Source organism: Tachyglossus aculeatus, chromosome 12 (assembly GCF_015852505.1).
Source record: "Tachyglossus aculeatus isolate mTacAcu1 chromosome 12, mTacAcu1.pri, whole genome shotgun sequence".
In the NCBI taxonomy this organism is placed as follows: Eukaryota; Metazoa; Chordata; class Mammalia; order Monotremata; family Tachyglossidae; genus Tachyglossus; species Tachyglossus aculeatus.
In genome coordinates, this window is record NC_052077.1 from 15127769 (window position 1) to 15145091 (window position 17323).

Here is a 17323-nt window from a genome sequence, read left to right on the forward strand (position 1 = left end):
GCCGAAATCTTCATTCATTCCTTCATTATCTCGCACTTTAATTATCTTCCCTATCCCCTTGCCAAATTCCAGCAGACCTGAATCCATTAGATGCAAGGAAACATGACTACACTGTATGTTTCCTTCCCAAACAACACCTCTATCTCCCTATTCTTCCTAAAATTGCCCTCAAATGTGCCCTTCTATTTCATGCCAGTTGGAATTTGTTCCATTCAGCTTTACCAATCTTACCTCACATTTTTCTTCCCTTGCCAATTCCCAGTATTGGTACAGCTTTGTGTCTTCAATCGAATTCCAGCTGGCATAAGCATCTCCTATCTCTTTCAGCACTTTGGTGTGGGATAGTCTTTCTGAATATCTCCATTTCATTTCAGAACTGCTGAAAACTGTTTATCCTTCATTATTTTTCCCCTTCTCTAGTGTCCTAACTAGGCAGATATGTTACAAGGCCCCCAGGATGGTAGAATATCATATTAATATCTGTGCTACCACTGGGAAAGATTTGCAATCCAGAGATACAGTTCCTTTTCCTTTGCTGTGAAAGACTAAAACCATTTCAGAAATGGATTGAAAATGTTGCACTACCAAAGTGAAAATTTGTTTATCCATATGCACAGAAAACATGAGTAGCTTTTTCCTAGGGGAAAAAAAAAAACTTCCCTACAATGCACCAAACATTCTTTCAATATGAATGAATTGAAATACTTTTGTCTCCAGTCGAACAATGTGTTTTTAATAGGAACTGCTAATTATCGCCGTATATTTTGACACTGCACTCTTTTCAAAGTGGTGTGGCCTAGTTGATAGAGCGCGGGCCCGGGAGTCTGAAGGACCTGGTTCTAACCCCAGCTCCGCCATTGGTCTGCTGTGTGACCTTGGGTAAGTCACTTCACTTCTCTGGGTCTCAGTTACCTCCTCTGTAAAATGGGGATTAAGACTATCAGCCCCATGTGGTGTCCAACTCGATTAGTTTGTATCTACCCCAGTGCTTAGAATGGTGCTTGACACATAGTAATTACTTAACAAATATCATTACTATTATTATCATTTACACTAGGGCAGAAAATGGCCTGTTTTCTAGGCACTGGGAGATTACTGGCTGGGGTGCAGGCTGACTTTGAGTGGCAGCTCCAGGCCGTGATTCAGAAGCAGCCACTTCTCCACTGATTGGCCCACACTTCCAAGTTTCCATGCTCTTCCCCCTTCCTGCATCCCTGCTCCCAGATCCTGTGCCCTTTGCCCTTGAGCAGGGGAGCCCGAGCCAAAGTCAAAGCCTTGGCAAAAGTCACAAGCAACAACCCTGGCATCAGTGCCATATTCTGGCACGCCTGGCAGAATAACCTTCAGCCCTACCCTTGACCTCACCCTCTTTCGGGGTTGCCTACGTGGAGGCTCAGAGGGAGGTGATTTCAGTAGGAATAATGTCTCCCTAGAAATGAAAGAAGCAATAACAATGACTTTGGGATGTGTATGAAAATGATTAGGCCCTAATACCAGGAGTGTCTGGGATTCTGAGCTCTCAAAAAGAAGTAAACATTTCTGAGCACAAACCTGTGTGATTTGCAGTAGTGTTTGCTCTCTCTGCAAGTGCATCTTTGATTTTGTCCAGGACACTGCTCAACTCCCGAGACCTTTTGTGATTTTCCTTTTCTGCATGTAACAATCTTTCCCGCAGTTCCAGTAACTGGTTTTGGAAAGTGTCTAAATCATTTCCTGCAAAGAAAATGTACATTTTTTTTCACCCCTCCACCCCTTCAAAAAAATTAAAGCGACACCGGTATGATGTTGTTGCTATCGAAATGTCTAGAAATTATTTTTAGCACGTTAAAAATTACATAGTATGTTTGTGCAGTGGAGTGGGAATGGGGAAAAGGAACTTTGAGAGGTATGATAGAAACCCTATGTTTCCACTGACTCTCCTGACAGGTCTTCCAGTTCTAATGTCAATTAATTTTTTCTTGATTTACAATTAATCAATGGTATTTAATGAACACTTACTGTGTGCTGAGCACTGTATAAAGCACTTGGGAGACTACAATATGACAGAGTTGATAGACACGATTCTTTAGGGAGCTTACAATCACATCCAGAATGTCTCCCCATCCCTTTAGTATTAATCAATCTATCAATGCTATTTATTGAGTGCTTACTGTTTACAGAGCACTGAACTAAGCGACTGGGAGACTACAGTACATATCAGGCATTCTTTGAACAGAATGGAAAAATTAAATCTGGAGTTAATGTAGCCAGCGCAGTGAAACCCAGTAATTGTTACTTATTTTCAAACACAGATAAGATGGACTTGAAATATGGTCTGTCAAGAGGTACTATTCCTGTGTTAGTGGATAACATGGTCGTGATTGAACCATTGAGAAATAAAGTTTGGTTAGTAGTGTAAATAGAGAAATTTTATACAGCTGAAGTTAGATATTGGATTAATGCCCGTGTCTGGATTTTAAACAGTATTTTAACATCAGCATTCACAGGGAATTTTCCCTTCCTCTCTAAAGGTGAAACACAGAACTCTGCAATACCGGTAACCAAATAAAAGGGCTAACTATGAAATGGAGTTTAAATTAATTAGCTATCCAATAGTTAAATTTACATCCAAACTTCTTCCAAGTGGAAATCAGGTTGAGTATCTTAAGAAGAATATGTCTGAATTACATCTTTGGAAGAGCATGAAATAGACAAATGAAGTACTCCTTTTACTATTTCTTTATTACATCATTGTCTGAATAGAATGGGAAGTACAGGAATATTTGGGGATTAAATCCGTTACAGATTTTCTCTAATTTCAAACTTGTTTGGATTTTATTCAATGTGAAGCTTTGAAATGTGCGGGAATGTTGTTGAGAAAGCATTCAGACAAAATACATAAGCTTGCATTATGTACATTTTCTGTTCATTCCAACATTGGCATATAGCAAGCGGATTGTCAAGGGAGACTTTAACATATGTGCTACTAGTGGTAGTGAAACTTGAAAGAAAACCATTAGAAGCTAGGAGATTAAAAATCATTACTGAAAATTATCCCATTATGTGCCTAGAGTGAACTGGTGAACAATCCATCATCTGCTAATCTGACAAGAGAAAAAACACCACAGATGCAGACCTAAAACACTGGATCCTTGGGAAACCTAGAAGTGCGTTCAGCCTACAAAAATCGATGCACAAACCTGAGCTATTAACAGGCTACGGCTTCCTACACTCTAAATTTCAATGTTTCTTTCTGGAGTAGCAAGTTCAACTGCTTACTTAGCTCAGCAAAGCTCTGTAAACATCGGCTTCAGAGGTTAAACAGAAACCAAATGCTATATTATCTATATTTAGCCTGAAAAAACTAATCACACCCTCTGAATTTTCAGGCCTTTGTCCAGAGGTAGCAGCAAAAACAATATTTGTTTTATTTCATTCTAAAACCCTTTGTGTGAATTGGGGGTAGTAAAATATTGGCAAGGACACTGCAGGGATATGATTATGAATCTGATGAAGCTATGCAAAATCTGGGAGTACCCTAGTTTTTCCCTTGAATGATTTTCATATCTTTCAAAAATAGAAAAGACCTAAAAACAACAGATATAAAACAGAGAAGCTACTGAAATATGCAGAATATTTCTGCAGCAATTTCATTTTATTTACATTGATACGTAGCTTATTAATTCAAGAAGTGAGAAAGAGGATTCAAAGTGGAAGCTGGCTAAATTCAACTAGCATAGAGCTAATCAGGATTTTAGGAACACAAAATTGGCTTCTTCAATTTATTACTATTTACTCTTCTCCTACTTTTTAGGGAAGCCTACTACCCGAATCATGGGAGATACAACACGGAGACTAAATTTGGGGCAAAACAGACAGTGAATTACATGTATTACTCTATTTATTTTACTTGTAAATATTTACTATCTATTTATTTTGTTAATGATGGGTATCTAGCTTTATTTTCATTTATTCTGGTGACTTGACACCTGTCCACATGTTTTGTTTTGTTGTCTGTCTCCCCCTTCTAGACTGTAAGCCCATTGTTCTGTAGGGACCGCCTCTCTATGTTGCTGACCTGTAATAATAATAATGGCATTTATTAAGTGCTTACTATGTGCAAAGCACTGTTCTAAGCACTGGGGAAGTTACAAGGTGATCAGGTTGTCCCACGGGGGGCTCACAGTATTAATCCCCATTTTACAGATGAGGTAACTCAATTCAATTGAGTTCATACTAAGCGCTTGGGAAGTACAAGTTGGCAACATCTAGAGACAGTCCCTGACTTGCCCAAAGTCACACAGCTGACAGTTGGCGGAGCCGGAATTTGAACCCATGACCTTTGACTCCAAAGCCCGTGCTCTTTCCACTGAGCCAAGCTGCTTCCCTTGTACTTCCCAAGCGCTTAGTACAGTGCTCTGCATACAGTAAGTGCTCAATAAATATGATTTAATGAATGTAGACAAACACATAAGTATCAATTATTGTAATAATAAATAATAACAATTATAACAGTAATTGTAGTATTAGTGCAAAGTGCTAATACCACATAACAGTGATATTATGTGCCAAGCACTATACTAGGGACCAGCACATAATAATCAGGTTGGTCACAGTCCCTGTCCCACATGAGATTCACAGACTAAGGCAGGAGGAGAACAGGTATTTAATTCCCATTTTACAGATGAGGAAACTGAGGCACAAAGAAGCTGACTTATCCAAGGTCACACAGCAGCCAAGTGGCAGAATTAGAATCCTGGCTCTCTGTCTCTCAGGCCCCTGCTCACATGTCCCTTTTCTAAAGGAATACAACATTATTGACAATGAATCTTAGCCATCCTAACCAACGAAAGACATAGCTATGATTGACCCTCCATTCTACACTATATCTGTAGTGTACTCTCCCAAGCACTTAGTACAGTGCTCTGCACACAGTAAGCACTCAATACCTACTACTGATTGACTGACTGCAACAAATGCTATTTTTCTCTAATCTTCCTCTTGGTCTCTCATTCCTCCCAAAGTTTCTGCTCAACGAGAACAACTCTTCCTCTGATTGCTACATGCCAGCTTGTTGTGTAAGCAATTGTTGTTTCCCCAGAATCCACTGCTAAATCAAATTGTTTGAGTCTGTAATGCTGTGATGTCTTTAAAACATGGGATTTGCCATCACTGCTTATATTTGCCCCCTTGCAATTCCCCGTTAAGCAGGTGTTCATGATTCCTGTGTGCATCCCTGATTCCTTCCCAAGTCCACTGATGTTGTAGCCACAGTGAGCATTGCTTCAGGATTACTGAGCTGATAGTTTTTCAGAGCTTCATTGCCAGGAGTCTTTTTGCCTTGTGTATCGCTTATATGTGACACTGAGCAAATTGCTTAAACACCTGAATGTGTCTTCTATGACAGGCTTGAAACCTAGAAGGTGGGATCTTCAATTTGTTATGAAGTTCGATGTCTGGTTTTTGGATCCCAGTTGTCTTTCTTTTTCTATCTGCATTATGGGAATGTATGTGCATAAATACATATGTATCCCTGGTGCCTGAATTCAGTGACAACATTAAGTTCTGTGTTAACGGACTTATTTGGCATAGTGGATAAAGACTGGGCCTGGAGTCAGGAGGTCGAGGGTTCTAATCCCAGATCTGTCACTTGCCTGCTGTGTGACCTTGGGCAAGTCACTTGATTTTTCTGGGCCTCAGTTACCTCATCTGTAAAATGGGGATTGAAACTGTGAGCCCCATGTGGCACAGGGACTGTGTCCAACCCAATTTGCTTGTATTCCCCTCCAGTGCATAGTACAGTACCTGGCACATAGTAAGTGCTTAACAAATACTATTATTTTTACTATATTTGACTTGGATGTCAGTTTTTCCCACTCAGGCTGGAATAAAACCTCAATTTTCTTCAGGCTATTGGCAACTCATGGCATTTCCCTGGCTCTGTGAAAGGATTCATAATCATCTGTATAGCTCTATATATTCCTCCAGAGAAAAAGCATGAGTATAATAAACATGGGAAAACTTCAAAGATGCAAATTTTGGGGAAGACTGTGGTGGAGTCTTTACACGGAACAGGAAGCTGAATTAATTAGCCCTATTTTCTCTGTAATAGCATCCAGAGATGTACAATTTCCTGCTCCTGCGATTTCTACTGCTCCCCAAATTTGTATCTGCCACTTAGAGGATGACAGGCAGTGGGGGCTGTTTTTGCATGATATATTGCAGGCTCCCAACCTTTTTAATCCTCTTGGATGTTCCTTATGTTCCCACTACTGAGCTTTACACAAAGGAGGAACTCAAATATTGATCCATAATCCAGCATTATTATGCAAATGTCAGTTTTCCAAAAGATAAACTCTCCTTTTAATTAACCTTCTAGTTCTCTCTCTTCTTTGTTGACTAGACCGTAGATTCTCTGATAACCTTCAGCTTTACGTAATTGATGATGAGAAGCAGTGTGGCCTATGGATAGAACACGAGCCTGGGCATCAGAAGGACCTGGGTTCTAATTCCAGCTCTGCCACTTGTCTGTTGTGTGACCTCACTTCTCTGTGTTTCAGTTACTTCATCTGTAAAAAGGGGATTAATGGCATTTGTTAAGCACCTACTATGTGCAAAGCACTGTTCTAAGCCCTGGGGTGGTTGTCCCACGGGGGACAACCTGATTAAGACTGATTAAGATTGACTGATTAAGATTGACTGATTAAGATAAAGACTGATTAAGACAACCTGATTAAAATTAAGACTGTGAGCCCAATCTGGAACGTGGACTGTGTCCAATCCGATTAGCCTGTAACTACCCCAGTACTTAGTTCAGTGCCTGGCACATAGTAAGGACCTAAATACCATAAAAAAAGATGAAAATCTTGGAGCGGTGTCAGGTGCACTTGGTGTGGGCTACTGTGTAATCACTGTCTTCATTCTGTTTATTTTATTTTGTTAAAATGTTTTGTTCTGTTGTCTGTCTCCCCCTTCTAGACTGTGAGTCTTCTGTTGGGTAGGGACCGTCTCTATATGTTGCCAACTTGTACTTCCCAAGCACTTAGTACAGTGCTCTGCACACAGTAAGCATTTTCAAGCACTTAGTACAGTGCTCTGCACACAGTAAGTGCTCAATACGATTGATTGATTCTTCAGGATGAATGATCCCTGGGGCAAAATTCCTCCGTGTAGCAAGCCCTTGCCTTCCACCATTAATGAATACAGAGCCCCAGATATTCTTGAAACTCAGCCCTGGTTCTGGAGTGTTGTGCACTATGAGCTAATCGAGCTTCCAAAGTACCCGTTTCTTGGATGAACCTAGAAATCAGACTGCTTTTGGAGCCATGACATGAAGTTCTTCATGACAGGGGCAATGGCCCTTACCAGGAAAACTGGATCCTTCTAACCTAGGGGACTTGAGGCAGTCCCACTACCTACCTCAGTGGTGCTTCTGTTCCTGGGTTTACTATTAGTTCAGAGGACTGGGCTGAGACATGGCTTAAAATCATTTTCACATCCTTATACATATGCCTCCTGAGCAGAATAATCACCATAATGAGGTTCTAGTAAAAACATATCAAGGCCTTTGGATGATACTTATAGACTGATCGCATCTGTCTTGCCATTGACCCCTTGTCTGGAACTCCTTTCCCCTCATATCCACCGAAGTCCACCACTCTCCCCACCTTCCAAAACATCCTAAAAATCACATCTCCTCCAAGAGGCCTTCCCCGACTAATCCCTATAAAAGAATTCAGGTCCTTATTGACTCCCAGGCTGAGCTGCTTCTTCTATTCAGCCTTGACAGTTCACCTTTGGGTGTGGCTGGGCCTTGACCTGTACATGATGACATTTAGTTGGCATTTCTTCTCTCATAATTAGGAGTTCCTCCATAGGGCTGGCTATGCAATTATTTTCCAATCATTTTCCATGGCATTGGCTACCCATACCCACTGTGCAATGACTGTACTTGAAATCGAATCCATAAGTAGTAATGTGAAGCCTGTCTTGGAGTTTCTCTGCATTAGGTCCCTTTATCAGAAGGCCTCTTTACTATAGAACAACAGGTGGTCTCCTTTAAAGCAAATTGTACTGTAACTGGATAACTTTTTTCAAGAGCAGTAGTTAGGCAACTTGGCTAATTAGCACCTGCTCACCTACTTAAAAATCTAAAAACTAGCAGGTGGCAGGTTTAAAATAGAAATTATGTCTTTAACTTCTATTAATGATCCCCGGCTAGTTGTGTTTGTTGTGAGACTAGAATTATTTTTCTCTTCAGGGATTAAGAAACAATGGGCAGGGCGGACTAGGGCAAGATAGAGGATATTGTTAATAAAATCCTTTCAGAGAAAACTTGGTGGACAGATGAAGATATTTGTAGGTTCATGGACTGTTTTGAGCCATCTGTGAGCTGGGGTACTAATCAGTAGGAAATGCAATTATTTTCAGATTAGGGAGACAAAATAGTGCCAATATTAACAAAGAGGGCCAGAGAGCTTTTGGATATGGAATTGCTCAGTCTTTCAAACATCACTCCAATTCAATACTTCTTTATTTTGTCATCTGGGGTTTATATTACAGAAACATTTCTTTCTTCCACTCAACAATTGGTCTATATTTTTACATTGCCTGTGTTCTTGGTAACTTCCCAAATAGGCACAGTTACTACTTTCAAAAACAAAATGTAAATCAAAAAGTAGTTTGAGTTTCAAAAAGGGTAGAAATATTCTCACTCGACGGGAGGAAACGGAACTATTGTGACTTACTATTGTGACTTACCCCTCCCTCCCCACAGCACTTGTGAGCAAATATGTACATATTTATAATTCTATTTTATTAATGATGTGTATAAATCTATAATTTTATTTATTTATATTGATGCTATTGATGCCTGTTAACTTATTTTGATGTCTGTCTCCCCCCCTTTTAGACTGTGAGCCCATTGTGGGCAGAGATTGTCTCTGTTGCTGAATTGTACTTTCCAAGCGCTTAGTACAGTGTTCTGCACACAGTAAGTGCTTAATAAATATGATTGAAAGAATACTATCCTTCAAGTTTTAAATCAAAGCTTTTTCTCTTAGTTTTTCATTATCATTAATATCCACTTGGCATAGAAAAATGAAGTTGAGTCTTTTTAAAAGCAAACAAATCCTGTGATATTATGAATATATTAACCTTACTTAGTGTAAGACCTAGAGGAAGGAGCACAAGACTGAAAGTCAAGAGAACTGGATTATATTCCCAGCTCTGACGCTTGCTGTTTGACTTTAGTCAAGTCACTTATCTTTTCTGTGCCTGTTTCCTCATCTGTAAATTCATTCATTCAATCGTATTTATTGAGCGCTTACTGTGTGAAGAGCACTGTACTAAGTGTTTGGAAAGTACAATTCAGCAACAAATAATTGAGTATTAAATATCTGTTCTTCCTCTGCCTTAAAAGGTGAACCAAGTATGGGATAGGGATTGTGTTCGACCTGACTGCATTGTATCTACACCAGTATTAAGCACAGTGTGTGGTATATAGTAAGTACTTAAATACCACTATTATTAACATACAATATTTTTATTCAGCACAATATACAGTACACACCCATGAAAGTGTTTATGTGTTTTGGAATTTAAGCTGGCATATTTAAAATTCTCCAATTTAAATTGACATTTATGAAAGTCATTTTTTCATTTGATCCAATAATGTTATCTACTAAGTAGCAGTTCAGTTTTATGGGGAAACCCAAGACAGTATGATATAAAGACAGATAGAATTTTACAGTAGTTTTCCTGAGAAGCAAATTCCACATCCCAGATGTTGAGTAAAAACTTAATGAGCTATTTGACATACAAATAGCTCTCCCAATAATATACAAATTTGTCTATTTTCTACAGTGAAAAAGTGAGCTACTTTTGAAGTATGAGAGAAATGAGGGGCTCTTTGTATCTATATATGAAGGTCCTTCTGAACCTTATTTTTCAAAAATTTGTTAACACTAAGATAGGGATATTTAAAAAATCCTCCCATTTCCTATTTATAAGTATTATGACCTATCTTCACATTATTTTCATCATGCTTTTGACTTGAGAGTGATTGCTAAGAGGTTTCAAAGACATACAAGTTCAAAGCTCTATCCCCTATCTGAATTCAGGGCTTATTTTTTTTCCTACCCAACTCAGCTAGGTAAGGGAATAAACAATTCATGTATTCCCTTATGTGGTCATTCAATACTCCAGAAAGCATTACTACTGGAGTAGTTATATTTTGGCTATTAAAGGGTGCAAATTAAAACACACACAGTGAATTTTTGTCTTTTTGCTACACTTTAGTAAACTCTCTACAAGGTTACTATCACTTGGGAAAACAAGGATAAAATTCTAGGTGGGCTTCATAAATTGGAAAAGTGATTTACACCAAAACAGGGTGAAATTTAATAGGGATTGAGCAGTGCAGTGTAACACCCCAAGGAACAAGAAACAAATAGTGGAAATACAGAATGGGAAAAGACAGGCTAGACAGGCTACAGCAGAATAAGAACTGAGTGGTGGTGGAGGGGTTCAGATTAGTCTATACATTGACTGAGTTAAGAACGAAACACCACTACAAAAACAGCCTATGTGATTTTGTGATATAGTATTGCAACTGTTACATATAAAAGTCAGACCTGCAGCCTTTGCAGTCCACTCTGCTTTGGTCAGACTCTTGGTTGAGTTTTTGGTCCAGTTGGTTGCTGCACTTAAAAAAAAAATTGGAGAAACTGGAAAGAGCCCATAGTTGAATGATCAAAATGATTAACCTGGAGAAATCAATTAGTAGTTTTTATTAAGCACCTGTGTGCGGAGCTCTGTGCTAAGCATTAGGGAGAGCACAATGCAATGGAATTGGTAGACACATCCCTTGTCCACAAGGAACTTATAGCCTAGAGGGAGGAGGTAGAAAAGAAGAAAAGGAGGAATGAAGGTTAAAGAATGTTCAAATAAATCTGTAAATGGTATTTATTGAGTGCTTACTGTGGGCAGACCACTCTACTAAGTGCTTGGGAGGATACAATAAAGTAGGCAAAAATTCCTTAAATATGCAAGGGGCTTTTGTGGGGAGGGGGTTGACCAATTATTTTCAATCAATCGAGGGTATTTATTGAGCAGTTGTGTGCAGAACACTGTACTAAGTGTTTGGGAGAGTACAAGAGTTGGTAGACTTGGTCCCTGCCCCCAAGGAACTTACAGTCTAGAGGGGGAGGCAGACGTTAAAATAAATTACAGCTAGGTACATGAGTTTTGTGGGGTCGAGGACAGGGTGAATCTCAAGTGCTTAAGGAGGATCATACAAAGAGAAATGGGTTTAAATTGAAATAGGAAGGTTGGTTCAGTTGAACCTAAGACAGGACTCCTTGATGACACCCAAGATTTCCTAATCACATTCAGCACTTCTTTGGAAACAGGCTACTAAGAAAATAATGGTAGAAAATGATCTTCTAGGAAGCCTTGGTTATTTACCTATTTTAAAGTAAAGAGGAAGATTAGAGGATATGTCATGACCTCTTCCTGCTCCAAGAAATGTTCCAATGGGGCTGACTGCTGTGGTAAAATCTTACACAACTTGAGCGTCAATCTTCAGTAAGACAATGTCCATTCACAAGTTGAAAATCTGCATTACTTCTTAGAATGACAATTTGCAGCACTCCAGACCTAAATCCAATCCTCCTGGTATATTTTTTTATGGTATTTAAGCACTTAGCACTTAGAACAGTGTTTTGCACATAGTAAGCACTTAATAAACGCCATCATTGTTATTATTATTATGTTCCAGGCATTGTACTAAGCACTGGGGTAGATACAACAGGTTGGACACAGTCCATGTCCCACATGGGCTCACAGCCTTAATCCCTATTTTACAGATGATGTAACTGAAGCGCAGAGAAGTAAAGTGATTTGCCCAAGGTCCCACAGCAGACAAGTGGTGGACCGGGATTAAAATCCAAGTCCTTCTAATTCCCAGGCCAGTGCTCTAGCCACTATGCCATGCTGTTTCTAGTTTCCCACTCGGTATACAGAGTCCCTTTAAAACGCAAGGAACTTGGAAAGCAGTAAAGGAGACAAGCTTCAGGAGAACTGTGAATTATCCGCATATAGCCTGTTCCAATCAGATATTTGCTTTCAAGTATGAGATGGTTTTTAACCTAAAGTGAACAATTTCAGGCTGAGGCCAGGAACAGAACTTCTGAAGCTTTTTCAGCAGCCAACACTGTTTGCCCTAGATCTTCTCCTAAACCATTACTGGGAGAGATACATTACTACTCTTATAGTTTCTTGCATTAAAAAACAATCGAAATGAATTAACTGCATGGAGGAGCTGTGTCAAGGAAAAACAAGTAGTGGATGAGTTGGCGGAGAGGGAGAGGAGGGTGTGCGTAGGAGAGAAAATACTTTTTTAAAAAAGAAGAGGAAAATCACATTTTAAAAAATTAAACAAATCAATAATGAATGGATTTTCCTGAACAGAGAAATGTTCCAAAACTAGGCAGCAGAAAGGAAGCGGAAGATAAAACAAGACTGGAATAATTCACAATCTAGAAAATTAGTCCTTTAATTTGTTGGAGCACTTTGGATTTGAAAAGAATATTATTGTAGAGCAATATTAATGTTCTAAAGGTCAAATATTATTCCTGAAAAGTCTAAACTGAGTGCTTTAAGCAAACCCATAACATAATCAAGATTACAGTCAAAATCCTAATGTAAAACATTTAGGTAATAGTTTTAAATATGTTGCTTTTCATCCCGTTTCATCTTGGAGAAGCAGCGTGGCTCAGTGGAAAGAGCACGGGCTTTGGAATCAGAGGTCATGGGTTCAAATCCCAGCTCTGCCAATTGTCAGCTGTGTGACTTTGGGCAGGTCACTTCACTTCTCTGGGCCTCAGTTCCCTCATCTGTAGAATGGGGGATTAAGACTGTGAGCCTCACGTGGGACAACCTGATCACCTTGTATCTCCCCAGTGTTTAGAACAGCGCTTTGCATATAGTAAGCATTTAACAAATACCATTATTATTATTATTATTATCTCGGAAGGGAGATCATTCAGATATATGGCAACTTGCTGGATAATTTCAATTAGCAACAAATGATGGTCACTTTAAAAGTTTTGTTTTCTAAATGTGACCATGCCAAGTAAACCAGATCCTTTCGAATGTTTTACATTCTAAAAACTCAGCATTATGCTGTTTATTTGCTCAGTATAACAATATACCTAGAAAGCAACAGAACCACACATGAACTACAAGTTTTCCACACTGATATACTGACTCCAAGAATTCCCTACTTTTTGCAAATTAAAACAAGGGTGGGACCATTATGCAGGTCATTTAAGAATTAAGTCTAGTTTTTTATCAATTCCCTTCTGCATCACCCTGACTTGTTCCCTTTATTCATCACCCCTCCCAGCCCCACAGCACTTAAATACATATGTGTAATTCATATATTTATTTTAATATACATCTCCCTCTCTAGACTGTGGACAGGGTAGGGAAAGTGTCTGTTATAGTGTACTCTCCCAAGCATTTAGTACAGTGCTCTACACATTGTAAGTGCTCAATAAATAAATTCCCTGAATGACTGAAAGGAGAGAAGGAAGAGAAGATGGCATTTGAGAATGCAACTCTATTAAGAGCTGCATATAATAAGCACTCAACTCCTCACCTGCTGTATTCCCATCTTTTTTAAATGATATTTGTTAAGTGCTCACTATGTGCCAGACACTGAACTAAGTGCTATGGAAGATATAAAACAATCAGGTTGGACACAGTCCATGTCCCAAATGGGGCTCACAGTCTTAATCCCCGTTTTACAGATGATGCAACTGAGGCGCAGAGAAGCTGAGTGACTTGCCCAAGGTCACACAGTGGACAAGTGGTGGATCTGGGTTTAAATTATTATTAGTATTACTGGCACTTACTAAACTCTTACTTTGTGCCAGGCACTGAACTAAGTGCTGGGGTAGATACAAGCCAATCAGGTTGGACCCTGTTTATGCCCCACATGGTGCTCACAGTCTTAATTCTCATTTTAAAGATGAGGGAACTGAGGCACAGAGAAGTTAAGGGAATTGCCCAGGGTCACACAGCAGACAAGTGGAAGAGGAGGATTAGAACCCAGGTCTTCTGATTCCCAGGCCCTTGCTCTTTCCACTAGACCATGCTGCCTCTCTCTCCAATTCTTCTCCTCTTCCCTGGTGATGCTGAAGTCTTAATGTTGGGTACGGATTGTCTCTATCTGTTGCCATATTGTACTTTCCAAGTGCTTAGTACAGTGCTCTGTACACAGTAAGTGCTCAATAAATATGACTGAATGAATGAATGAACTCTTCCTTCCAGTTGTGTTGCCTTGTTCTCCACGTCCTCCCCAGCCAAGACTACTGGTAGGTACCATTATGTGGCACAAAAAGTAATCTTTTATTTTCTCCTCAAAAATTGGGTTGGGGCAATTATGCAGGGGGGCAGGGGGCAACTATGCAAGTAAAATTTGATCATTATGATTCAGTTCCCGAATAAAGAGAAGCAGCGTGGCTTAGTGGAAAGAGCATGGGCTTGGGAGTTGGAGGTCTTGGGTTCTAATCCCAACCCTGCCATTTGTCAGCTGTGTGATTTTGGGCAAGTCACTTAACTTCTCTGTGCCTCAACTACCTCATCTGTAAAATGGGGATTAAGACTGTGAGCCCCAAGTGGGACCACCTGTTAACCTTGTATCTATCCCAGTGCTTAGAACAGTGGTTGGCACATAGTAAGTGCTTAACAAATGCCATCATTATTGTTATTATTGTAAAGGAAAGAAAGATTTTCCCGGGAAGATTTTTTTTCCCACTCAGTAACTCCAAGAGGCTAAACTTCCGCAGCCTGACTTCTATATGAACCTCTTTGGGAAAGCCAACTTTTGGGATAGCAAATGTGCAGTTTTTGCTCACACACTTGAGCTAACATTGAAACATTTGAAAGAATGGATTAAATGAACAAAACTTAGGTCTCAAAACAAGAGAACCTAAGGACAGTAACACGTATTGAACAGTAAATATTAGATAAGTTAAAAGGAAAAGAAAACTGTTAAAAAAGGAGGAAGTATTAACAGGATTTATGCAGTTTTCTTTCAGGATACAGTACATGTGAAAATATGCTCCTCTAAATTTTAGTTATATAACTACTAGTGCCACCTTGAGGAGCTCTTAATGCTGATGACGAAATTCACCTTTTCCTTTCCTTTACGCTTTTGTCTTTGTTTTGCTTAGAAGATCAGTTTTTAAAATATCTACCTTAAAATAAAACACATACATTTAAAATGACAATGTTCAAATTACCGGCACACTGTTGATTCTCAGACATTTATATACAGTACATTACAATACTGCTTAGCCTTGTAAACATGTTCATAATGTAAAGAGATTCTTAAAAAATCTGTAAGCTCATATGTATATCTCTTGGTTTCTGTTCATTGAAATATATGGCTTCCCAGCAATACATAATTAATGCTTTGTATCTGGAGTATGTCTGGAGTACAGTCTAGCCTAAAAAAAAAAAAGAAGGGAAGGGAAAAGTGCTCTGCATATTATTTCAAAAGCCTCACTGGGGAAAGAGTAGCCATTTTTTATTTATATTACTGTTTGTGTCTCACTCTAGACTCTAAGCTTATTGTGGGCAAGGGAATGTTTCTAACAATTCTCTTGTATTGTACTCTCCCAATCACTCAGTACAGTAATGCTCAGTAAATACCACTGATAGATCAAAAATTCTAATTCATTTTACCAGTGTTTTTTTAAATTTTAAATAAGTACAAGTGGAATGATTCCCCTGTCTCCCCATTCCCCACATAAAGCAAAAACAAAACCACTATAGCAGATTAGCTAAGCCATTAATAGAAACATGGAAGTCAAAAGAAAAAGAACAAGCATAGAGAAGGGTCTTAGCCTGCTTGCTTCCTTTCTGTGGTCTAATCCCAGATCTGTGGAAATTTAAAATGTATATAACTTTCTAGAGGAAGGTTGTGTAAATATTGAAGATAGATGTTAAACGATCTGAAGGTAAAGTTACACACTGGTTGCTAAGTTAAACAAAGTTTACTTAAGTGTAATATACACTCAAACATATCTAGCATTTGTAGAGAAAAAAACTGAAAGAGGAACTGAACAAATTACAAACACAAAGAATAATAAAGAGGATAGACCACTTACAGAATGAGTAAATTCGCTAATGATGGTAGAGAAAGAGGATGACTCGCTTGGATAGTGTTTGGAACCCAAATGATGAGTATATTAAAAAAAGAACATTTTCTTCATTCCTAGAAAAGATGAGATTTTTGGTGGAAAGGCCAAGGCCAAATATTTTCCCTCTAGGCTCATAGACAGGACTCGAGTAGATTCTATCTGAAGACTCTCTACACCAATGAATATATTCAGTCGCTATTTGGAAAGCATGGTTTAGCGGAACTACCATTTAGGTTGTATCATGTTCCTGAGGCTTTCCATTGAAGAATCCAGAGATGATGGATAGTGAAGGGAACAAAAATCTTCAATCAATACACTCTAAGGCACTTATTTAAAATCAGTGAATGGTATTTATTGAGCCCTTGCTGTGTGCAGAACCTTGTACTAACCATTTGGGAGAGTGCAACAGAGTGGGTAGACACATTTTCTGCCCACCATGACATAGGCATGAAACCGAATAAAACCGTGTCTCTCTCTTCCTGTAAAAGCTCCACTTTCCTCCCAAACTCCTGACCATTGGCTCATGACCCTCCATGAGCTCTCCCCATCTTACATTTATATGTACACGCTTCATTCCTCAGCTTGGGGGTCTTCATTCTCCCCCCCGCCCACCACACCTTCTCACTGCCCCTTCTTCTAACCTCTCCCGCCATGGACCCCTTCCTCACGCCCTTCCTCTCCTGTCCAGAGCTCTCTCCTTCTTCAAATGTTCCAGTTCCAGCTCTCTTCAACTTCAAGGCCCTCCTGAAATTCCCTCTCCTCTTTCCCGGCCCTGCCCGTTTCATCCTAACAGTCTCCTCAGCATTTATGCCTTTACAGTCACCCTAGCACTTACGTACATATTGATTTATGCACTCTTATTTATTCAGGTATTTAATCGCTTGTCCATCTTTTCCTGCTCTCCTTATTAACAGTTGTTTTTACCTTTTCCTCCCAGGTCCCATTAGATTGTAAACTCCTGCTTATTTAAATAGGCCTGAATGCCGGGAAGCATTTTGCAATACCTCCTCCTTCAAGATCTTGCATTTTTCTTGACTGTGAATGAACTTTTTACCTTTTGCTTCAAATTTACAGATGCAATTTATAACAGATATTGCTACAGTAAACAGTAATGGAACCAGTAGGATAAA

General features: G+C 39.2%; 1 protein-coding gene across 2 annotated transcripts in view; it reads right to left on the bottom strand.

Annotated features, from left to right (window-relative positions):
- The window catches only part of MGAT4D (MGAT4 family member D), an 89099-nt gene that overhangs the window by 50683 nt on the left and 21093 nt on the right, over window positions 1–17323 (bottom strand). The window contains exon 2 of one of the 2 annotated variants that reach the window (XM_038755124.1): window positions 1552–1713. The exons of the other annotated variant lie outside the window; for it this stretch is intronic. Within the exon in view, the coding sequence (XP_038611052.1) occupies window positions 1552–1713 (162 nt within the window). The remainder of the gene's footprint in view (window positions 1–1551; window positions 1714–17323) is intronic. 2 annotated transcript variants of the gene reach the window in all.